The sequence below is a fragment of the Acromyrmex echinatior genome, chromosome 2 (genome assembly GCF_024713525.1).
Source record: "Acromyrmex echinatior isolate Ae372 chromosome 2, ASM2471352v2, whole genome shotgun sequence".
Taxonomy (NCBI): domain Eukaryota; kingdom Metazoa; phylum Arthropoda; class Insecta; order Hymenoptera; family Formicidae; genus Acromyrmex; species Acromyrmex echinatior.
In genome coordinates, this window is record NC_141853.1 from 5,656,618 (window position 1) to 5,683,185 (window position 26,568).

At 31.7% G+C, this 26,568-nt stretch overlaps 3 protein-coding genes and 1 long non-coding RNA gene across 6 annotated transcripts in view; 3 read left to right on the forward strand and 1 right to left on the reverse strand.

Moving 5' to 3' along the window:
• The window catches only part of LOC147910427 (uncharacterized), a 203,990-nt gene that overhangs the window by 6,784 nt on the left and 170,638 nt on the right, over positions 1 to 26,568 (reverse strand). The window lies entirely within an intron of this gene.
• On the forward strand, positions 104 to 7,704 carry wit (kinase protein wishful thinking). The gene is made up of 12 exons (XM_011069821.2): positions 104 to 305; positions 1,238 to 1,517; positions 1,629 to 1,731; positions 1,814 to 2,011; positions 2,140 to 2,373; positions 2,476 to 2,631; positions 2,773 to 2,955; positions 3,095 to 3,264; positions 3,329 to 3,524; positions 3,616 to 3,816; positions 3,885 to 4,106; positions 5,475 to 7,704. Exons 2-12 carry the CDS (start codon positions 1,353 to 1,355, stop codon positions 6,515 to 6,517), a joined length of 2,871 nt encoding a protein of 956 aa, XP_011068123.1. The 5' UTR covers positions 104 to 305; positions 1,238 to 1,352; the 3' UTR covers positions 6,518 to 7,704.
• On the forward strand, positions 8,182 to 12,139 carry mEFG1 (mitochondrial translation elongation factor G 1). Its single transcript, XM_011069820.2, has 9 exons — positions 8,182 to 8,391; positions 8,507 to 8,665; positions 9,310 to 9,808; positions 9,896 to 10,160; positions 10,225 to 10,396; positions 10,481 to 10,771; positions 10,850 to 11,053; positions 11,167 to 11,478; positions 11,561 to 12,139. The coding sequence occupies exons 1-9, from the start codon at positions 8,317 to 8,319 to the stop codon at positions 11,831 to 11,833; spliced, it is 2,250 nt and encodes a 749-aa protein (XP_011068122.1). The 5' UTR covers positions 8,182 to 8,316; the 3' UTR covers positions 11,834 to 12,139.
• Positions 12,902 to 26,568, forward strand: part of Lrch (Leucine-rich-repeats and calponin homology domain protein) — a 53,159-nt gene continuing 39,492 nt past the window's right edge. For all 3 annotated transcript variants that reach the window (XM_087403114.1, XM_087403113.1, XM_011069816.2), the window contains exon 1: positions 12,902 to 13,376. In XM_087403114.1, coding sequence (XP_087259240.1) covers positions 12,917 to 13,376 — 460 coding nt within the window. In that variant the 5' untranslated portion in view covers positions 12,902 to 12,916. The remainder of the gene's footprint in view (positions 13,377 to 26,568) is intronic.

The following is a 26,568-nucleotide window of genomic DNA, read 5'->3' on the forward strand; positions in this document are numbered from 1 at the left end:
TTCAATACTGGCAGTAAATTGTGGAATACAGCCATCGTCAATACGAGGCTTAAAATTTCGCGCCATACGAGCGGCAATCGTACGATAAGCAGCTGTGTCGCCATCGATGCGTTTGTGGACGCGCAATTAGGACGCGACTCAATGGACACCGACACGGGTTGCCTGTCATACACGGGATTCACGCGACGCTTCTTTCGAGTGAGCTTGGCGGCGTTCTGAGGACATGGTGCGATGTCGCATCCGACGGTGGCCACAATAACGCGCGTGAACCACATTGAACTTCCACGAGGACCGCCGAGCAGAATGTAAGTGTATGCCGCTTCATTTGTAATGCACATCGCGCGCCCTGTACGCGCGATGTTTCCCCTTTTTTAATCTCGCGAATTTCCCATGGGATGCGTGTCCCAGGAAATCCCGACGTGCGACGTGTTAACATGCTCCCATTCGCGTCGTTAAAAATATATCATTCTTCCTTTGATATCGTGCGATCGTCTCCCGTTCGATATTGCGTTCGCCTGACCATGTAAAGAACTCTGATTAATCAGTCATGTCACAGATGAGATCTCGCATTACTTTCTGGTCGTTAGATTTGCGTGACACGATACCACGGAATAGCTTAAACGTCTGCGAAAATTACTGCGTATAATAGTGGAAATTGGATTAAAAATGTAACAGGTATATTGTAAAAAGGAGTAGAGTGTGTTCATTGAATATATATTATGTACATTATATATACGTATATTTGTGTTGATAAACTCGAAAAAAAATTGACAGTATATTGCAAAAAAGAGTTGAACATATATACTATATTTGTGTTGATAAAGTTTAAAAAAATTGATATATTACAAGCAGAAAGTGAGTGTGATATGTATATTGAATGTTCTATGTATATTCATATTATGATAAAGTTTAAAAAAACGATCGATTTTGCGTAATATGATTAATATAAGTTATTTAATTTCTGATATGAAGATCAATATTATTCGAAATTCAGAAAGAATATATTTTATGCATGATAGCTTTAAATGCAAAATTCAAGTTGTATATAATTTCGTTGTCTTTAAATATCACACAAAGACTAATAATATTTCTGATATAGTCTCCTATTTTTTATATAATCTCTTATTTTTAAAAGCAGAAATACCAATAAGATGAGAAACTGTAATATATAATCTTTTAATTCAATTTTATTAATTAATTATATTAATCTTTTTTTTTTGCATTATATTATGAGCAGATGAACTCAGAATCTCAACGGCAGCATTATGTATTACTACGATGAAAGATGCTAATTCTTAAGGAGCTCTGCTTCTGTTGAAGTGGTTTTGGTTCAAGAGGCCTGCTAAAGCACAATGAGAGCCATTGTATCAATCGTGCTGATCACACTGCTGTGTGGCATAAGCTTAGCTCCTATTAATGCCATTAGGAAATGTGCCAGTAGAAAGAAAAATGTTGAAAATCTTTCTTTGAAACAGAATTCAGCAGGTGTATCTGAAGTTACATCCAATGATCACAATGTACGTTTTTTTCATAATAAGTGCTTTTTGAAAATGATGATTCTAAAATTATATAATATAAACAATATGTTCACACTAATAAAATATTTAAAATATATATCTGACTTTTAGATAAATGAAGATGTTAAATTTGAAATATGTAATAATTTCTGTCATGCCTTATGGCAAGAAGATAAAACGGCAAATGGCACTGAAATAACTATTTTGTCTCAAGGTATATATCATGTAGGAGTTATGCATAAATAATCATTGTTAGGTATAAAATATTATATTATTATTGTTTTGATATGAATTAGGTTGTTGGAAACAGTCTGGTGAACAAAAATGTGAAAATACAGAATGTGTTGCACTTCAGAGATCTACAAAAGCTTTGAACAACACAAAGTTTTGTTGCTGTCACGGAGATTTTTGTAATCTTAATATTACAAGTTCTAATCTTGCAGATCCGGACAACAAAATATTTAATCCTCTTTCGTCGCAAAAGAGTCAGCCAAGTAAGATAACAGCAACTATTAATTATTATATAGTAGAATATTTTATATTTATTTTTAGCTTGATATTTCATAGAAACGATAACCAGAAAATATTTTTTTTAAATACATTATTTTGTAATATTTTTCAGCTACAGAATATCTTGAACAGTCAAACTATGAACGATTGTTGCTTATTATAGTAACCTGCGTAGCATGTACATCGCTAGTAATATGTACTATATCCATGATTATATTCAAATTCTCTCATAACGATATTTTAATAAGATTAGGAAAGTCATCTTACAATGATCAGTTCATGGATAGCACAGCATTAAGAACTGGTACTTACACTGTTGATCATTTGAAACTCGCAAATATTGTAGGTATGTTCTTTTTGATCAAATTAATCAATAACCCTTATTTATATTTAATATTACAATGAATAAATGCTTAATTCCGTTTATTATAATGTATTATAAATACAGGTCAAGGACGATACGGATCAGTTTGGCAGGGCAGTATGGGAGACCAAGATGTTGCAGTTAAAATATATCCATCACATTATCGCAATTATTTTCAGAATGAAAGAGATACTTATTGTCTACCTTTTATGGAACATCCATCATTATTAAGCTATTATGGTTGGCATTTTTTATTGAATTTAAAACAAATTATAAAAACCAGCGATATAATATGAAAACATTTTCTTTTTTTAATATTTGATTATTTAATAATAGAATATAAAAAAATTAATTAATATTTAATTTATATTTCCGTTTTAGGTGTGGATGAAAGAATAAGCATGGAAGGTAGTATTGAATATCTTTTGGTACTCAGTTTTGCTCCGGGTGGTAGTTTAACAGAATTTTTACGAACTCACACTATTGATTGGAACACATTCTGCAAAATGAGTCTTTCCATTGTTAAAGGACTTGCGTATTTACATACGGATATACGCAAAGGTGGTATGTATTGCATTACTTGTTCAAAAAGTGTGGAAATATTCTTAAAATATTTAAAATATTCTTGATTACTGTTTTCCGTTAAAGTAAAATATAATTAGATAATTCTAATATTAATATTTATATAAATATTAATTTTTAGACAAATTTAAGCCATGCATTGCACATAGAGATATAAATTCAAGAAACATATTAATTAAAGCTGATGGTTCTTGCTATATTTGTGATTTGGGATTAGCAGTTCAAATCTCTGGATCGAAATATTATTCTAATGGAGAGGAGCAGCATGCTGAACTAAAATCAATTAATGACGTGAGTATCAAAATATAAGATGTATATTTTACAATTCAATCTCTATCAAAATCTATTATACTAGGTGGGCACTTTGAGATACATGGCGCCAGAAGTGTTGGATGGCGCTGTTAATTTACGGGATTGTGAAAGTTCTTTAAAACAAATAGATGTTTATGCAATGGGTTTAGTTCTTTGGGAACTGATTACAAGATGTTCTGACATTTATATTCCTGGATCAGACGTACCGCAATATAAACAACCATATGAAAATGAAATAGGTTTGTGTATAAAAAATATTTTTCAAAATCGTGATGAATTTATATCTTATTTAAGTTATTTATGAAATATTTTTATTTATATACTTTTTAGGTCTTCATCCAACGTTTGAACAAATGCAAGTCTTAGTATCACGTAATAAAGCAAGACCACTTTTAGAAGGTAACTTAGTAGATAGACCAGGAGTGCGTTTGATTAAGGAAACTATAGAAGATTGTTGGGATGCTGATGCTGAAGCTCGTTTAACTGCTTTGTGTATAGAAGAACGACTTTCAGAATTGCAATCTCATCGTGGTAATGCATTTATCATTATTTAGCAAACTATGATTTTTACATTTTCTAAAAAAAAAAATAAATTGCAGTAACGATGCACTTTACTGATGGAAGTCCAATGGTGAATTCTCACTGCACCTTAGTGCCTTCAACGACAAACAGTCTTTATAGTGAGTCCTCGCATCATGATAATGTACATGTTGTTCAACTTGCATTGAACATGGTGCAAGATAGTAATACTAATGACAATGCAATAGCTGAAAACTTAGTTACATTATCACCATCTGACAGCGTTGCTCATGAACACAGTTGTAAGTAATTAATAATATTCATTTATTTTAGTTATTACACAACGACAAACTAAAAAAAATGAAGTTTTCCTGAAAATGAGTTTATATAAATATTTTGAATCATTAAAATTTTGTAATATTAATTTTTAAATATGTACTTTTGATTTTGTAATAATTGATTGTAGAAGAATAAAAGGTTGTGATCCGATTCACGCTCGCAATATTCATGAGCATCATTTAGCCTTGTTTAACATTCAATAAACAAATGATTCCAAGAGTGCAGCCAGAGTATGTTCTTTTAATGTTTAGATGTAATATCTTACAGATACATATTTGTCATGCCGCGATTTAATCGTAATGTTACTATTCTTGTATTTTTCATGTTTACTCATATATCAAAATTAATTTATTTCTGTTTATTATTTGTAAATTCAAATTGATCATATGTCTATTTCTTGCTTCAAATTATTTTTTGTTTCTTGTATACAAGTTATTTTTATTTTTATTTTGTAAGACTGTAAATAAAAAGACTGTATAAAAAAAGTTTAAAAACTAAATAAAAAAAGATTAAAATAAAACGTTAACTTATTGATTAAAAATACCTTGAGTCTGAGAAAAAAGAAAGTTAAAAAACTCCTAGATTTTCGTAAAATTTTTAGTATTGTACCAAATTAAATAGCTGGGCATGTATTTGAAATATTTTTATCTAAAATACAGTATTTGCAATATAAATATATTTTTACAAAATACACTTACAAATACTGTTTTTCAAGTAAAAGTATTTCAAATACATGCCCAGCCCAGAAATTAAATTTTTCATAAGTTGTTTTTTTATAATCAAGAAGTCCTAAAATTAATTTTGAGTAACAAACATAAATCTTATTATTATCTACAAAATCTTATTATTATTAGACAAATTATTAATCAAGGATTCGGAAAAATCTCGGTTCGGATGGTTCGAGACTAAATTTCAACTTTTGCTTAACTTTGACTTCCAGTTCTTTTATCATAACAATTTGGATTTTGGTTTCGGTTATTACATATTTAATGGTTACTGTTATTATAAAAGAACTAGAACTGATACCGAAACCGAAATTTGGATAGCCTCGAACCATACTCATAATCAAGCCGAAATTTTAATCCATAATGTAATTTCGGTCCGAGTCCCTGGTTATTAACAGAATACATCTCTGAGATATATATTTACGTTTTTTATTAGATTCTCGTTTTTCTTTTTGCAAGCAATTCAAATGACAATTTTTTTAGTTATGTCGTTGTGTAGTATATATGAATATGATATTCAATATCTATTACACCATCATTTTACATTTCTATAATTTCATTTTTCACACACAATTATTTTTAACATATATAATAATTTCGTTTCAGTCAAAAATTCAAACGAAATAGCGACATATAATCATACTCAAACGCTTCAGCCGTATCAGGGCAGAAATCCGTGTATGGAAAGAAATTTAATGTTACAATCAGATTCGTTAGAAGACTTAAGCTGTAACGGTAATGTTCTCGTCGATAAATCACTGAAGCATGCGTGTAATGATCAATATAAAACTGGAACAGAAGCACAAGGCTTAGTTTCGCACGATTATTTAAGTCAACATACTACTCAATTAACACAACTTAGGCCGGCAACGCCTATACCATATGTTCAAAATGTGATTTCTGATGAAGGATCATCTTCTTATGGTAAGAGAAAGCAGACAAATGTACAGGACACATCTCTTCAAGAAAGCCCACGGAAAAAATTATTTGCCTGGCCCAATTTAAAGAAATTGCTCATCAATAAGAAAATGTATCCATATAGCAGATACCAAATAGATAGAGAAGATTCTAAGTCAAATTTATTATCAAAGCAAAATGTCCAGATTAAAACTGTAGAAACGAACGTAACAATTTCGCCTGGCGGAAAGTATGTAAATGGTATTATTGGTAAGACTTCTACTTCGGCGATGCCAGTAGAGAAGAATGACAAAAATATCGCACAAACGGGGAAGCAAAAACAGTATGAGAATGATAATGCGATGTCTAACGCGCGTCCTTCCACTTTGCCTCTCGTAAATTTAAGAAATAAAAAACGAGAAAATAATCTAAGCAGGCAAGAAAGCATAGATAAATTTAATGAAGTTTTTAATGTGGGTTCGAATGTAAACAACGCACTGAAGGATCCACATATGAGAATAAAAACACCCGGTGATTTGCCGCCGTCTGTTAGGAAAGTTCGCGGTCGAGCGCAATCAACGGCGCGATTTTCGCTTTACGATGATCGCATGATGTGCAATATTTTGAACGAAGAGGACGATCAAAGTGACAAAGCCATTTGGAATTCTGTGCCATTTGGTATGGATCTCGGTGATAATGATGGAAAACATTCACCAACGAAACTTGGTACCAAAAATGTTACGTGCTTTTAATCAGATATAATATTAATGTATTTGTAAAGTCTTTATGTCTATAATATATAGAGTCAAGAAAAAAAGGAATGCTGTAAGGTATCTTCAGCTTCGATTTATGTACAGAATTTGTGTATAAGAATAAGTAAGATTTTATACTCGATGCAAAATATATTACTACGATACAGATTTAAATAATGAAATTTAAAAACAATTAGAAATATAATCAGAAGCTCGTGCTATTAAATTGATTTGTCATGTTATATTGATAGCATACTTTGGACGTAATGAATGCTTTTGATGAAGTAGATGATTGGGTATGACAAGTGCACATAATAATTACGGATAAAAAATAGAAAATCAAATGGACGTAATCTATATGCGCTGAAATGTGAGAAATGAGTTTATTATGAAACTGATTTCATATATACGATATTTGTGATTTATTATTATATTCTCAATCTTTTCGATTTAATAGAATTGATGATTTCAGTGTAATTGATAAACATGGACAATCAATATTAACATTTACATCACATTATAAGATATTAACATCTCAATGTATAATTGTTTTTTACTTTTTTCACAGCATTTAAAGACATAATCTCTGTGTAATGTAAAACAATTTCTTAATGTCAATATTTACAGAATATTCTCCATCTGATATTATTAGCTCAAAAACTTGTGAAATTGTGGACGAAAGTATGTAAAGGCTTTTATTATCGATTTTGTATACTTTTTCTTCACGAGAGGAGACTGTATTTCCTTCCTTCTATATATATATAATTATATATAAAATGTAATTTAAGTTTAAAACAAATCGTGCAACAAGTTTGTTCATTAATATGCAACGATATATATTTATCAGATATATATAAATCTACTATTAATGCAAAGCCATGGATATTAATATAGGTGATTGTAATTATAAAAGTAGAAATAGTAAAAAGATATATTTGAGCACAAAGTATAATTGTATCGGGTTATATGAAAATTATTTTTCCTGATCCCGTAAGCTCACTGTAAATACCTATAGTATAAAAAAATTATTCAAATGCGTTAAACATATTTGTTATGTTATGTTATGTTGAAGATATCGTAAAATCTTATGTTATACATTTTGCGATACTTTATCTTATGACATGTTATTATTGACAAAATTAAGATAAATATGATTATTCGTAATAAAGTATGTCTTCTGTCAACAATTTTCGTTCTTTTATTTAAATTCTAAATAAACATTTACATATAATAATGTAGAATGTTTGACATAAATTAGAATAATTTTTCTAAAAATATTTCAATATTTTTTAGATGAAATAAAAATCCATTTAAATTGTTCAATTTCCTATATATTTTTAAATTCTTGTATAAATGTTAAAAAGATTAACGTTTATTTTATTTAATAAATTACATTTTTTAGTGTACTTATTATTAAATATTCTTAATTTTTTTTTTCATTAAAAACGCGATTTACTTATATTTTTAAATAATAAACATTATAATAATAACATTATAACAATTTGTCATTAATAACATAACAATTCATTAGATAAAATTGCGTGTATCATAATATGTATATGTGTAATTTATATATACACAAATAAGTTCTTTTTTAATTTAATTAACTTTGCGCATCACGTCTTACATCACTGAAAATTTTGATTACACTATTTACACTTTGGGTAACATGATCGACACTTGCGAATGACTTGGGTTAGACGCTGTGAACAGTGAGTACTTGGGTACTTCACGTGGAATTGTATTAATAAAGTTTACATTTGTAAAAAAGTCTTTGATATTAAAACAAATTGATAATCATGACTATCGTAACTCTTTTAAGTCGCAACATCAATTTGAGTCAGTTATCGAAGCTGCGACCGTGTATTTACGGAGTAAGATTTTTACCTTTACTAAATTTTTAGGTTATGAATTTCAATCGCTTTTGCATAATTCAATAACGTAGAAATTTCAGTATGATTTACTATGCTGCGTAACTTTTCTTTCAAGCAAAATGTGCGATTTTTTGTATCGCCCGTTAAATTTGCTGAACACAAACCGTTGGAGAAGCTCAGGAACATTGGTATATCGGCACACATCGATTCCGGAAAAACTACTTTAACCGAACGTATCTTATATTATACTGGTAGAATATCCGAGATGCACGAGGTAAATTTAAAATTACACGTGTCTTTGTAAATGAATTAATTGTTTGTTTCTATAATGTGTTTCTGATTACAATGTTCTAATTCAGAAAAAAATTAAAAAAATATTGTATTGAAAAATTGATAATTTGGAGTCGTGCTATCAATTTAGCATACACACACACACACACACACACACAGGATGATTTATATAAAGTGACTGATTTAATTATTAGCAAAATTTATATGAAAAAATAGTTCATATCAACGTGTTCAGTATAAAGGGGAACATTATATAGTAGAAACAATTATTTTATGGAGGTGTTCGAGACATTCAAAGTTAATTTTTTTTTAATGAAATGCTGTATTTTTTATTTCATTATACGAAAGTGAACATTGTCGTACAATGAAATAAAAAATTCACAAGTTGTGGATATTTTGATAACTTTTAGTAAATATGTATAACTTTTAGTAAGATGTATAACTGAAACCTGCAAGAGTACCAAATGAATGCCATAGGTGATGGTGCAGATGTTCTTAAAGTCACATAACTTTTGTCTGAAACTTTTCAATCCCATATCATCTTTTCGAAATATTTTAGCATTATTAAAAAATGAAACAATCTGTATATATAAATTATATATAATAACATTAAATTTTTGCTATTAGGTAAAGGGAAAAGATAATATAGGTGCAACTATGGACAGTATGGAATTGGAAAGGCAAAGAGGCATCACTATTCAATCTGCTGCCACATACACATTATGGAAAGATCATAATATCAATATCATTGATACACCAGGACATGTGGATTTTACAGTGGAAGTCGAAAGAGCTCTGCGTGTTTTGGATGGTGCTATCCTCGTCCTATGCGCTGTAGGTGGTGTCCAGTCACAGACTCTAACTGTGAATCGACAGATGAAGAGATACAGCGTACCCTGTTTAGCATTTATCAATAAACTGGATAGAATGGGTGCAAATCCAGAAAGAGTTTTACAACAGATGAGGAGCAAACTGCATCACAACGCTGCATTCATACAGTTGCCAATTGGTTTGGAAAGTAATACAAAAGGTATAGTTGATATAATTGCGCAAAAAGCAATTTATTTTGAAGGAAATTTCGGAGAAATTGTGAGGGAGGATGAAATTCCAAAGGACATGAACGCAGGTATAAAATAATTAAGTTCAAGATACATTTACATTCTATAAAGTTTTAAAATTTATAAATTTACTAAATTTGAATTATGTCAATTAGAGGTAAATAAAAGAAGACAAGAATTAATCGAGCACTTAAGCAATGCAGACGATACATTTGGTGAATTATACTTGAATGATACAAAAATAACTGAAAAAGATATTATGGATGCCATACGCAGAAGTTGTATAAAAAGAAAATTTACACCTGTGTTGGTTGGTACTGCATTAAAGAATAAGGGAGTTCAACCATTATTAGATGCGGTAATAAACTTCTTACCAAATCCAGGAGAAATAAAGAATTACGCTCTTCGAGAAAACTCTGAGTAAGCTTTTTATATTATTATGATTTGCTTGATATATACGTAATAATCTATGAACAAATTTTAGTGGTGAATCTACCAAAATTTTATTGGATTCTACTCGTAATGACAAAAACCCTTTCGTTGGATTGGCATTCAAATTGGAAGCTGGAAGATTCGGTCAATTAACGTATTTTCGTTGTTATCAAGGAATGTTAAAAAAATCGGAAAATTTATATAATACAAGAACACAAAAGAAGGTAATTATGTATATAAACATACAATATTCTCATTACAATTATCACTAAAAAATATTTTTTAAAAATATATTTTTTATATTTCAGGTACGAGCACAAAAATTAGTTAGACTTCATGCAAAACAAATGGAAGATGTTACAGAAGTTTATGCGGGAGATATATTTGCTTTATTTGGAATAGATTGTGCTTCTGGTGATACTTTTGTCAAAGATTCTAAGCTAGATTTGTCAATGGAATCGATTTATGTTCCCGATTCCGTGGTATCTATGTCTATACAAACAAAACATTCGAAAGATCGAGATAATTTCGCTAAAGGTATTGGCCGATTTACTAAAGAAGACCCAACCTTACGTTTTCACTATGACACAGATAACAAGGTAATATTTTTTACATCACTTTTAATAAAGATCACTTTTATCTTTGAGATTTATGTTGTTTTAACTCATATCTTTTAGGAAAGTATAATTTCTGGTATGGGCGAATTGCATTTGGAAATTTATGCACAAAGGTTAGAACGTGAATATAATTGTCCGGTCGTTCTTGGAAAGCCAAAAGTTTCTTTCCGCGAGACTTTAACTGAACCGTGTGAATTTGACTATCTTCATAAGAAACAATCTGGTGGTGCTGGCCAATATGCTCGCGTGACTGGAATTATAGAGGTATAAATTTAATAGATTTGTATCATTAATGTTTATATTATTTATCGATATCGCATTTTGAAATTTTTTTATTTTTCAATATTTTTTTTATGAAGACAAATTTGTTTTTTCAGCCCTTGCCACCTACGAAAAATACAATCATCGAATTTTCGGATGAAACTGTAGGAACCAATGTCCCGAAACAATTCATTCCAGGTGTAGAAAGAGGTTTCAGAGCAATGTGTGAAAAAGGTTTGCTCAGTGGTCACAAACTCGCTGGTATTAAGTTCAGATTACTCGATGGCATGCATCACTGTGTCGATTCTTCGGAATTTGCCTTCTTCCATGCCGCGCAAGGTGCTGTTAAAGATGTTTTCGAAACTGGTATCTGGCGAGTTTTGGAGCCGATCATGATGGTTGAAGTAGTTGGTCCGCAGGAATTTCAGGTGCAATAATATTGCCTATATTTTGCATTTATATCTTACTACTTTCCAGAGTACACACAATTCTTCACGTGTTTGTTTATAGGGTTCAATATTAGGACAACTCACTAAGAGAAAAGGAATCATAAACTTTACGGAAGTAATAGATGAATGGTTCACAATCACGGCGGAAGTGCCACTTAACGAGATGTTTGGTTACTCCGCTGAATTGAGATCGAGTACCCAAGGCAAAGGAGAGTTTACTATGGAATATGCAAGATACAGTCCTTGCTTACTGGAAGTACAGGAACAACTTGTTAGACAATATCAAGAATCACTGGGAATAGTAATAGAGAAATCTCAAAAATCGAAAAATTAACTATAGAACAAATAAATACTTTTTGTTTTTTTAGTGAAATTGCGCAATATTATCATGAATGCTATAAACGCATTATGTTAATATACGCATTGTTTATACTTACATATTTAATATACTCGACGTAAATCGATAAGTAAGTTATTAGTAATGTATATAATTAATGAAAGGTAAAAAAATTAAATATGCAATACTTAAACGTGTACAAATGTCTCAAGTTGTAAATATTAGTCCACATTCAAAAATATGTGATATAAAATACGAAAAAAATATATAGAAAATAATTTTTATCTCCGTATACGTGAAAAATTGTTTTATTTTACCATTTAGATAATATTTATTTATTTTACCTTTTAGATAATATTTATCTTAATGTGTTATGTATATACATAACATTCTTAATATTAGAATAAAAGTAACCAAAATGACAGGATCATACATTTTTTTAAATTCTAATTTATAATCATTTTCTGAGATCTCATGATTTGTTGTAATATGTTAATATTATTATAATAACCCTTCTCTGTTTATTATTATTAATTTATTTATTATAAATAATTAATTTATTTTCTTCAAAATGTTATTTCTTTTTTTAAAATGTGTATATATATATATATATACACACACATAACACACACACGTAATATATATAGATATAAATTGTTGATAGTGTCCTAGTATTAATTCTAACAACAAAAAAAAAGTTATAATTCATTTATGTTCTTTCTAGCTACACTTTATGTAATTAGAAGCTATGTACTTTCTTCTAATTATCATCTTTCTTACAATACTTAATTATGCTTATTGTAGAAATGCGAAAAATGCAATGTTGGATAGTACAAAAGATCTACTGAAACCAATATCAAATTACGCAGCATAGATTGAAGATCGCAAGTTAAAAATTAGAATGTGACCAATTGGTACAAATTTAATTGTTCGATACCTATTTTTCAATTCGCAATCTTCGCAATCTTCGATTCTTGATTGTTTCATACGAGCTTAAAATTTGAATGACGCTCCCTCGGTTGTCATAACGACGGTGCCTCGCCCGACGTCAGGTAGCGTGGCGATCGCTCACAGAATGCGATGAACGCGACGCCGTGCTCGCCATGTAGCCGACACCGAAACCGATTACCGAGTCGGTGCGCGATCAGTAGCGGCACTGACATTCGAGGGAGTGGACGGCGTGGTACCCGTGTACTCCTCTGTCGCGTTCCCGTAACACGAGCGGATCGGAGCGCGCGTCGCGCGCGGGTGCTACACCAGGAAGGCCGCTTCCGCCTTTCCGGTCGCGCATCGTCGGGGCCGCTGCATTGGCTGCGGACCGCGTCGCGTGTGCTCGTGTCCGAAAAATGTAATATGGCGATGGTTGCGTCGAACATGAGCGGCCACATACAGAAGCAGCTCACCAGGAGCCTCGAGCGGATCCTGGAGGAGGCGCACCTGAGCGGCGAGCTTAAGCTGAGCGGCCGTAAGCTCAAAGACTTCCCGAAAGTCGGAAAAGCCGGCGTAGTTAAATACAATCTGCAAGATACCGTAATCGCCGGTGAGTCAGTCATTATTTTTTCCCGGGGTTTTTCGGAATCATCCCCTTTTTTTTTCTTTCCGCTTTCTCGTCGAGCGCTCGAAACACGAGAGAAGCAGGAATCACTGGTTGAAATATCGATTTTTGCGTTTTGTAAAATTTTGTTTATGTTCTCTAATTTTGTTTGCTGCGCTTCTTTACGATGCCGCCGCGCGTCTTATGTCACGGTGAACCCGCGTGTGTTCAATGCTCGATGGATTGACGGCGTCGTGTTGATGCACGCGCTATTGTAGCTCCGAAATTTTCAATGAGCGCGTGAACGTTTCATAAATGGCATTTATCAGGGTGTTTACTGTCTGGGAAAACGTAGAAACTTGGAATTTTCGGGGGATTTTTTTATCCTTGAAAATCAAAGATTTTTTTTTCATGAAATTTTATCGAGACATTTTAGATAAATTTTGGAAATTTTACTTTTAAATTTAAATTATGTTTCTTTCTGAAAACAACGTTTCTTTAATCATTTTTTCTTAATAACGCAAAATGTCAGTTAAGAATAAGAATAACATATACATTCGTATATTTATATACGGTTCTTGTGTGTTTCGCGTATTTTTTTTATACAAATATCAAGGTAACATTGAAAGACAATGAATCGATAAAGTAATAATTTTCCTTATTTTATACATTTTGTGACTAATTGTAGAAAATGATAAATATAATCTCGTTGAATTCTTATCTTCTATTAATTTTTAATATATGGTTTGTGCTTGACTTTGGGTTGTGCTTGACTTCAATTTATTTTGAAGTTGCATTAAGAGATTTTCTAATCTTAATCTGACATTTTGAACAAAAATACTTTCGAAATATGAGAATTCTTTTATAAGATTTCAGAAAACACTCTGATTATGCAGAGAGGTGTGATCCAAGTTATTCCGCGATCACTCTTGTTATTTTTAAAAATCTGTATCTAAATATAATTATTTATTTTCGGTAAATATGTTCGAAAGTCTTTTCGGCGAAAATACAAGAGTTTTAGAAAAATTTCGATACTTCTGATAACGCTTGCATAAAAATATTGATCTAAATTTAGTCTCTTTATTTTTATTTGCACTTTAAATATATTCGTAAACATACGAAACTTTAGAAAAACATCGATACTTGTATTAAATAAATATTTTTAATATTTATTTGTGTATCCTCGAATAAGGTTATTCGTTATCTCGATGGATTTGAATCAATGTTGTATGTATTATAAATGGAAATCGAGAATTTATAAATTTTTGGTGATTTTTCGCGATTTGTAATTAGTATTTTTATCTATTGCATTGAAATGTGTATTTCTAATATATATCGAGCTTTTATAATATTTTAGAGATTAGTAGCTATATATTTAGTAGCTAATCGAAAACCGAGAATATACTATTCAACAAAAATATCTGTTCCAATTCTCAGCAACATAAAAATCTCTATACTTTCTCTGATGGAAATAATTAAAAAATTCCTTCAAAAAATTAGGTTTCTTCTTTGAATCTTCACATCTGCAAGATTTTAATCTGCAAGTTAAAATGTGTAATATTCGCTCAGTGTTTATCAGAGTAGCTCAATTAAAAATAAAATATATAAAAGTTTTCTTCGAATTATCGGTAGTTATTATAAAAAAAATTTATATTCATAAGGGAGAATTATTTCTTGGTGATGAATAATATTTCATCGGGATACTGCAGTTAATTCCCTTGGATCATTCAAGGAGCGAATACATAGTACCGTTTGTGCCAAGTGCAATGACCAAAGAAACCTTTAAGCATTACCTAACGCATGTGCACCTGCCAAGTTCGACATCTGGCGTGCATTACTCATCGGTAATTGCAACTGATTGCAAGGACTTTGTAGCAAACATAGGACTGGCAGATTTATTAAACATTCTGCTAAGCACTCAGACGGCACTTTGAAAACATTACAACGAATTAGATTCGCATTCTCATCGCATTGCATTTGTGCTTAATGTCTATTCGTCGAGTTTCATTTCATTTTTAATCCAATCTGAAATATGAGTATATTTATATTTTGACTATTTTGCGATTATAAATAGTTAAGTCTGAGTTAATAACGAGTTAACGGTAAATCATTGGGCTAAAAATAAGAAATATAATAAATAATGGTTGATGTATAAATAGTATTTAATTTATGTTAACAATTTATATTAACAGATTGCGAAGAGATTCTATTTTTTACGCCAGATTGCGAAGAGATTTTATTTTTTTCACTTTGTAAAAGATAATAAAAAATCACATTTGTTATTGAAATATTAAAAAAATAATCAATTAAAATAGATATCTCATTATATTATTTATGTAATCAAACATGATATATATACATTTTTATAAATATATCTAAATTTAATATAGTATCGTAGTGTATAATTTTATTTTAAAACTAAATATACATTAAGAGAAACAAGAATCTCGTGGCTCGATTTATTTTACTCGGTATAATCCCTGCACTGCAGACATTAAAATTCTTTTTTTTGACTGCGCTATTTACTCCCGCACGTATCCCTTGGCTTCGCACATAAAAATGCTCATAAAATTCATGCCACAGGCTCCCGGGAATCAAACTCATATCTCTGAAGTTACTATTAATTCTTTGTATACCGATTAGCAATAGAAAAAATACTGAAAGTACTGGAAATTCTGGAAATACTGGAAATACTGGAAATTGTTGAAGCTTAGATAAAGTTTATAGCAAAAGTATATGGAATTCACTACACTGACGTATCATTATCATAAAGAGACATGTCTGTACAAGATGAACACAAACGGCGTGACAAACCGGATTAGGGAAATGTAAACTCGTGGGATCTCTTCATAATGAAATTACACAAATAACGCAGATAACACACATGTATATACATATTCTTTTTTTTCAACTACGAGGCGAAATAATATTTAATTTATCACATACGATATGCTCCATGTTAACAAGATGTAATTATTGTTATGATGACACTGCTTCGTCCGTTTGAAAGTCTAACGCGAGTATCAAAGATGCAATATTTCATTATATCTTATTATTTTCAACGTACATACGTTGCTAATTTAGTAAACTATTTTGACAAAAAATTATTGTAGATAATAAACAGATAATTAATAGATACTAAAAAAAATCTAAAAAAAAATATTCGGTATCTACGAATTGTTTTAGCATTTCTACCCTTCATAATATTTTTTTTCCTTATTGTTCCACTTTCTGCAATGGTAAAATCACGTCGGCGAAATTCTCGAGACGAGTGAAACGATGAGAAATAAGGAAAAAGAAAATCAAGCGCCGAAGTTATGCATCCGTGGGCTTATTTCTGTCGCGTCGCATAAACGCCGTGTGCGCGACCATGCAATCGTGTCCGTAACTCTTTAACTCGTCGAGCACAAAAGACTTTCCGCGTTATAATTTTCGCGCCCGATAGATCGACGTCCTGCTTCTCCTTTTATCACCGTAGTTCGGCCTGAATGTAAAACGCGGCATGGCCGTGCGGCGACCGCGGAAAATCAGCCGCGGGATTACGTTATCGCGGCGCGCCTATTATTTCCTGTTGTCGTAATAAGTACATGCTTGACAGCCGATAATTCCAAGAGTAACGAGAATTATGCGCCTAAGTATTTAGAGCTCGCATGTCAAAAGTTTTGATATTATCATTGTCAGTACTTCGACAGCAGCTCGTCGAAATTTATGAAGTATCGACAAACACTTTTTGTGTCTTGTTATCATTCAACTATTCTATTAAGATGATATTAGTATCCACAAAATATTATTTATTCTAGACGGTGCCATTTTAATTCTTTTTATTCTATGTGCATCTGTATAGATACACATAATACACACACGCGTGCGCGCGCACACACACACGCACACACACAGATGGACTGACAATATAAATAAGATTGTATCTGTACTTCCCTCTGTAGAAAAATCCGGAAACGCGCATTTTTTAACATATATTAACGTACTAGATGTTTTTTATTGAGGTTATTTCTCTCTACGAAATATTACAAAATTTTATTTTGCGTACTTTTTTAATTATTTTTTCATATATATTTTCGAAGAGAAGAACCTTATTTTGTACTCCGCTATATTTTGTCGCTTTTAATTTTGACATAATATTAACGCGCAGTGAAAAACGTTTTGTGTTAAAATCGGTCCACTCAAGTTCTTGTTAAAATTTTGTGTTGAATTTTTAACATATCCGAGTGTCAGTTTAACATAATGTGATTGTTATTTGAATATTTTGTATTTTACATTAATATTCAAAATTTGTTCAAATAATACAATTTATAAATACTAACGAAAGACATAAAAATAATATTTGTAAAAATGTAAATTCTAACATAAATGAATAAAATATAATACATTAATTTAACATATCATAAATGTTAATTTTACTAATGAAATGTGCTTCCAATTTACTTACAAATTATGTCAGTATTACACTTTTTGTATTATCTAATTTTTTTATATAATATTTGTGTTACTTTCTAACATATTCATCTTATATTAAATTAACGTATAAAGTGAATCGTAAAACATATGAAATGTATACTTATCGAAAATTTTTCAAATGAGTACGTTTAACTAATATGTGATTTTCGGATATTTTGAGAAAGAGAAGTATCTGAAAAGTATATTTCTCTTTCTAATCTCCAGACACTTCTCTTATGCGGAAATTATCAGTCTATGTCTATAAAGTGCGTCTACAATGAGATTTTAAAGTGTATAAAACTTACGCCTTAAGTCGTAAGAAATTAATCAATCACAGTCGAAAGAAAAATAATTGACTATGAATGATTAATTTCTTACGACTTAAGATTTATAAAGCTTAAATTTTATGCCTCAAAATCTCATTAGTCATTACAGACGCCGTTTACGGTTTGTAATTACACTCGATTAAGTCAATTAATGTTGATCTCGTCACAGCCCTAAGAATTTCGTCATGATAACTAAAACTTATTCAGTATTCTTATGTATGTGTTAATCCACGTGTGTAGAATTCTGCAAAAGTAAATGTATGTATCGGACGGTGATTTGAATCGACACGCTGCAGCATTGAGGCCGATAAATTACGGGTTATTCTGCGGCGCCGGGAAAGAATCTAACCGATTCTAATTCGCGGCCAGTAATTTCACGTATTGAATTCACTATTATGTTCTGTTAGATTTTACACTGCTGATTCATAATTCTTAAGCGAAACGCAGGATATTCGCGGTCTGGTTTCGTCGGCGCATTCACGCTTTTTTCTTACGCATGTAATTCACTCACTTACATGGTATTCACTCATCCAACATAATGCCTAACGTGTCAGGAATGCGAGATAATATTGCGCGTGAGATTTTTTTTACAGTCGCTATTTGCGAGTTTCAATTAGCAGCATACATGGACTATACGGCACGCTAATAATATTCTTACTTTCATGTTCGAGCCCAGAGTTTTCCCGCAGACACATTGCCCTATATTTTCACCGCATAGTTGTAATTAATGCTAAAGCGACGCTAGTTGAATGATAATCAACGGCAAGAGTTTGCATTACTTGGTAACTGCCACCCAGAGAAAGTAAAAACACTTTCTTACTTATTTCTTATCCATACTTTCTTTAAAAAGTAATTATAAGGAGATAACTCAAGTAGCCATTCATCATATGCGTCTTAGTCTAAAATTGAACACAGTTCATATTATACAAAAATAATATGATATGTATCTGCATATATTCGTTGAATTCTTTGGCCAGATCGAATAACAGACTTATCGAATTTCGATGACGTTCGTTGGGAGATGGACGGGGAACGAAATCGCGAATTGGCGTCCCTGGAGGATGCATCGGTGGTCCAGAGATAGGGGACCATCCTGCATCCTTCTCCGTTTTTATGTTACTACTTTCCCAATTGTTATCGAACCTGCCGCTTGCCTGTCCATCGTATGATGAGTCCCGCGACATTCCAAAGGGGACGTAACTTCATTAACGAGATCCCCCAGGTCTCTACAGTTCGCTTGATGAGAGATCTGACAGCTTATTCCCACATCAGACCCTCCCATGAAACATGCACGCACGCCAGTTAACGTTACATTTTTCCTCTTCTTTTCTAGGAAGTTCTTTTCATAACAGATCTCATATTGTCAGTTCTAATTTGGCAATAGTTGTAAAGAGAGATGTTTCGTAAAATATACATACTTTTATTAATTTTTTCATTAAGTTTCATTTGGAAAATTAAATTAATTAAAAAATTTTAATTTTATTAATTATTTTAAGTGACTTTTGCGTGCGCGCATTATTTAATTAACATTTTTTTTTTATGGAACATTGAAATATATAATTTTATACCATTTTTATACCATATTTCTAATATTATTTCTTATCTAGAATTTTGGACAAAAATACTTTCAAATAAACTGAGAATCCTCCCCTCCTCCCCTTCGAAACCTTTAAAAAAATACTGAGAATTGTCAAAAAATTCAGTTCACAAGATTTCAGTAAACGCCCTGTAATATTTCACAATTTAATACATTTTTTTGGTTTAATACATTTCTCAATGCACAAACAAATAATTCATTCATCTCCTCGTTCATCTCCTCGTTCATCTCCTCGTTCATCTCCGTTGGCACCCCATTATTCTTCGATATTACTGGGTCTCTTTATTCATCTCGCGTCGACTTTCTTTTTACATAAAGCGTCAGAACTGTTATCGATTATGTCACGGTATACCACGCGCATTCTTCACAGAGTGTAAGGAAGAAGGGTGTGACACCCCTTTCTGCGCCATCCTTTTCTATGCACCATTACTCCATTTACTCCAGGCCGGTAATTCAGTCAGCGGGGGATATGCAACATCTGTGTTATATCCGTAGATTTTAAAATCAGTGTTTACAGATGAGACTCACGCTTTGGCGGTTTGCGCGAGTTTCTCTGCCAAGTGCAATTTCAATGCGATTGCATAGATACATAAATCCGTACGTGTACATCACACGTTGTTGCAAGAACTCGAATGTATTCATTTCGAGCGAGCTTCGGGCTGTATCTAATTTTCACAAATATTACCGTCCTTCGTTTTAAGAATGTACACATGTGTACATATATACAGGGTGTCCGTGAATTGATAGTACAACTGGCAAGAAGGTGATTCTTATACATGAAAAAAATTAATCGAAAACATAGAATACAATTTTTTCACATGAGGCTTTGTTCTCGAGAAAATCGGCTTTAAATATTCGTCCGGATTTAATATTGGTGAATTAAAGTATCAAAACACGTTAGAAAGTGTTCATAAAAATTTAGAGCAGAACGTGTATTCGACAAAATGAGCAACATCTCAACAATTATAAGATAATAAAATTTATCGTGCGTGGATATACTGTTTTTATTGTATGTTCTTACTAGTACAATAAACACAAACATGAATAGAAATAATAATTTGCAGAAAGATATATTAAATCGAGACATAGTTAAGTGCACACGTAGGATAAAAAATCGATTTTTAAAATTGATTTTCTCGCAAAGAAATTAAGCCTCATAAGAAGAAGAAAATTTATTCTACGTTTTCAACTTATTTTTTCATGTAGAACTATTCTCTTCCCGATTGTGTACTAATTGTATCACGAACACCCTATATATATATATATATATATATATAATCTGGAAGATTAAAAAACATATGGCACTATGTTTAACGAAGTTTCACCTTAGCGAAATTGTTGACTCGTTTCTTTTAACGATTTACACATTTTCGTACGCATTGCGGAAAACTGATATGTGAATGTTTCTTGTGCTGGTCATTATGATTCTGCTGAATGGTGCACACTGCAACGTGGACGAATAAAAGAAATGACATTCTGTTTTACATTTGTTTAGGACATGGTGCTATTTCTCCTAATTGCCTTCTAGTAGTTCCAGTTTTCTTTAGTGTCTTTGTTACAATTCTGTCTGTCATAAATTCTCAAGGATTAAATGTACTATCAATCATCTATGAATTTACTATTCAACGAATGAGACAATGTACCCTCGATGTACAGTCGCATCGATCCACTATCGATCGAAGGAATCCGAGAGCAGTAGTGCGTAAAATAAAGCTTGCGACTTCGTCGACCAGTCGTAGTATCTCAACCATCTAATTTGTCGAGCATGAATTTATCGGACGTTTATCATACGTTGCTTACATATGGTATATACATATGAGTTATCGCACAATAACTTATCAGAGACTTAGTAACTAGCGGTCGCAAAGTTGCAAATAGGCGACCGCTATTCTTCAGTGCCAGCAACTATCTCGTTCCAAGAACTTCTGAACATTCATTCTCCGTTTTATTATGTGATACTCATAATTTCTTTACGAAATTGTTTTAAAAAGACGGAGAAAGATGAAAAGAAAAACACGAGTACACTGATCGTGCTCCACCTTTCAGCGGATCACTTCGCCTTTATTTTGTTTGTTTTCATTTTCTCTCTCTCTCTCTCTCTCTCTCTCTCTTTCTTTCTCTTTTTTTCCCACTCATTCTCTAACATCTGTCGCGCTACGAAGGATTGACCAACCACTGCAACGAAAAGTGTTTCCTTCCTGAATCACTTTAGAACGATCTCTATAATACTCGAGCGTATTAAAGAATTCCGATTCGATCCGCCGAGAATGGAGAATCACGTCCGGGCACCGTTCATGATGATTTCACAGTGATTAAAATTATTTGTAAACTGCAGTATTTTCTTATGACGCATCAAATTTTAAAAATTAATTTGGCGAAAATTGATGGAAACTTTATTGCACTATTAAACTTATAATATCAATTACAATTATTTTTAATCATTTCTAGGTATATAGTTGCCACTGTTCCTATTCAACATATCATTAATTTAATAATTTAACTCAAGAAAATATATTAAATTTGACTCAAATTTAGTTTATGATTTGCTAAATACGTTAATATGGATGATCACTTTGAAACCGTAAAAATGGATTAATTTACATTTGACACATTTGAAAGTTAAAAATAACAAAATGTTATTTAATTTAATTTTTGAGATAAATTTCTAGTTGAAAATGAATGAACTAGAAAATTCTGATCAATCAAAATTCTGGTTATCTCAACTAAAATTATAACAGATTTAATTAGAAAACTTTGATTTGTTTATTTTCAACTAGAATTTCAATTAATATAACTAGACTTTTTTCAGTGCTTAATTTATATAATAGATAGAAATCTTCTCTAAAGTGATCTTCATCCGCTAAATAATGTAAAAAAAAATCTTACTCAAGAAAAAACCATGTAAGCTTTATCGGAAAAAAAAAACACGAATGGCATTTCCGGTTTCGACGAAGAGAAAGTCATGAATTCTTTACAATTGTTCTCTCCGGTGATCAATAATCTCGAACGGAAAGTCCCTTTTTGCCACCGATCGACATTGTTCTCATCGTACCACGAAAATCCGAACGGTATATAGAATTTACTGCCAGGGGTGGTAACGACCCTCCGAATTATCTCCAGCGATATCGAAACGCCACGTCCGTCCGGTTTGTGAGGGTGAGAAGCGCCGTGTTTTTACAGGGGTGGAGCAGCATGCATGCAACTTGCGCGCGTGCCGTGCTGTACCATGAATATAAGAGAGACATTCGTGTACGAGCGTCCGAAGAGCTAAAGATAGAGACACCGCAGCTGCAGAGACAGGGGTGCCAAAAGGTCGATACTCCACAATGTGTTATATTGTGGAGTCCGTGGCGCCTTTACTCTCGGGTTTTGTTTATCAGCGTCGGAAGTGTTCGGCTTACTGCCACCCCCAAAGCAAGTTGAAGTACGGCACTATATCTTCTGCCAGAGTAAGCTGATGCGAAACAAGAAAACGTGGCTATGGTACATCTAGATATGTCAAAGTGCATCAGATTAACTCTAGAACACGTATGAGATAATACAGTTTTAGCTGTGATATCAGAAGATTAGATTATATTATATATCGTCTTGCTGGGAATAAAACTGATAATACTAATTGTTAGTGGTAGTTGATATCGATTACTGATTATTATCATTTATTTGATGTGATTTTCATTGATAATAATTGAGAATGTATCAATGAAAATTTGAAGTACGTATTATCTTAGCATTATTGATATAAATGATTCAAAATTACGTCAGAAAGAGTAATAAATAAATACAATTTTTTTCCTCATAATCTAACAATAAGATAGAAGTATACATAAGTCTACATATATCTTATTTTTCAATATATTGAATGGAAGGGTAATCCTAGTAATTAATCGATGCAATCGTAAAAGAAAATTTAAAGAGCTATTTTAGAGCGTGCCGTAAAGCAACTTTTGTCAACGTAATCCGATCCTGTCGTTTATCTACAACACTCGTCCCTGCTAAAGGAATACTCTGGCGAGACGAAATCTCTTGCATGCTTTAAGAAGAAACTCGACGAATTCTATTTGCGAATATATTGTACATATGTATAATATAAAATGTCTCGATTCATTTGGCTACCGCGATATTTTGATGTCATCTCAATCGAAAATATACCGACTCAAGAATATCGCAAGCGATATTTTCTTTTCTACTAGAATAATATTAGGAGTGTTTATTATTATTCTATGAAATATTTCTAAATTTTTATATGTATTCTTGTACATACATATAAAATATCTACTTGTATATATACTATATAAAACTTATAGTAATATAAATATCGTATTTCTCTCTCCCCGAATCTCTCGTCTGCTCTTTCTTCCATAAAATACTAAATATTTTTTATTGTGTACACACACACACACACACACACACACACACGCACACACACCAAAGATAAACTATTTACTAATTGTAAGTAATATATATGCACTAGACATATTTATATACACATTTATATCCTCGTTAACCTCGGTAACCTTTGGAGGTTATTCATCTTCCGGTAATTTACGTTTATCAAGATTAATCTGTTTGATGTTAATTTTTTGAAAAATTTCAAAAGGAATATTATGTTCAAAAGAAGTATTTTTGTAATTAAATAGATCAGCGAGGCATTAAGAGGTTTCTTTAATCGGTTTATTTTCGATTGATACAATAAAAGTAGTAGTGGCTTTGCGAATATCATCCACACACTATCTAATCGTTCTATAATCCGACAAATACATGCAATATGCATGTGAATGAAAATCATTGACAAAGCATTTACATTGACAAAGCATTCACGGTTTACCTTTACGCAGATAATTCAGGAATGCCGGAACACGCTAATTCACATTGTTATCGAAGCGCAAAATAGTCGACTAGTAATCTTCTAGACTAAATTTACAGGTATATTATGTAAAGCGCATTCTTCCGATTGCATGAATATAAATCATTCATAATAAACTGTCGCGCTAATGCATCGATCGTTTCATGTAGACCTTACCATAAAAAAGCAAATAGAAATAGATATACTTTTATATGAGTAATTTAACGTTATTTTATTCTTTTATCCTTATACATTTTAAAGTTTATTTATTATTATACATTAATTATTTTATCTAAATAGTACATAAAATTATAAATTTTATGTTACACATTGCATCTAATCTCATTTATTATTAATTTTTATGCAATGGAAGTGAAGTAGGCATTTAACATTTTTTATTTTTTAAATATAACTCTAGAATTATTTTAGATAAAAGTCAGAATCTTCAACTATATCGAAATATTAAAAATACTAATTTTATAGAAACGTTATTTAATCATGATTTTTTTATACATTTATGTGTTAATCATTACATGATTTAGTAATGAATATATGAAGACGAGTTTAGACATTTAACTTAAAGGGATTAATCGCTATTTTCATAAGACATTTTGCGCGTCATGAATGATTAATTTCTTTCCGACTCCAGCTGCGAAGGCGAGCATGACCTTTCTCAGCCCTTATCCCTAATTTGTACTATGACGAATATGAATGAAAACAAGGAGGTCTCGTGCCAAATGTGGTGCGACACTTCTACGTAATGAGACAGTCTGGAGGTTCTCTATGCTTGCCACATTTTGTGAGATCTATGCCTTGAACATAACACACGTGCACCAACTAGTCACCAAATGAATGTGCCCGATATGGCGTTGTGCTGGCGTCTCTCGCATGCCTTCGGACAGCTATGCGTTTATTGTCCTTTGTCTGTGCATATATAATGCACACCGGCGAGTAACAATAAGAGAAATATCAGCCACTTCCTCTGGTATTGGCAATACACGCTTTAATTAGGTTCATTGGACGGGAGTCTGAACTACCTTGACACGGCTAGAACATTTCTAAACAAGCTTTATATATTGCCATTGAATAGCTGTGATAACGTAATGTATTAGGAAGAATAATATCTATTTTAAAATTAAATAAAGGATAAAAATGTAAATATATCATTGAAAACTATTATATATATATCCACCTTGAAATTAAACAAGTTAATTATTTATTGATATAAATAAATACAATAAAATAGTACAATAAATAAGTACAATAAAATTATATTATTAGATAAGTAATATTCCAAATTAGCAAGCAATGCAAAAGAATTATTAAATTTGAATTAGAAATAATAAGAAAATATTCCTTGGATGTTTTAAATTATATGAACAGACTTAATGTGTTTTATTATGCAATATTTATGATATAAAATTAATCCTCTTCCATTTTTTTATGCTAAAATTCGTGATGCCAAGAATGGAAAACACAAAAGGGAAAAATAGGTCGAGATCGATTTCCATTGCTCTGGAGATTATACGCGAGCATGATGTACCATCGTGCGCTTAATAATAATAATGATTCGCGGTTAATTAACTAGAATAATGTAATGTGTATTTTATCATACGCGTTCGTAGATCATACAAATCGGTCGCGGTTATTCCACAGCTTTCAGCTGATTCAGACGCCTTCCAAACACGAATGTATCGCCTTTGCGAATTAGTGCCGCACGCGAGAGCAAGCACGCGAACTTATAGCGGCTTCTTGATGAGGCGTATTAATTCAACACCTTCGCGTCCAGGCTCTAATTATCGCACGATGGATAAAACATAAGATTATAGCGGAAAAATTAATGGAAGCGCTGGAATATAGCGTAGTTCCGAAAGTCCCGTAAGATTTACTCTTGGTAAAAACTTCACGAGCGAAATCTGTTTTACATTAAATTGTTTTTTATACATCCAGTTTGATATATGTCTAATCAGTTTTTTA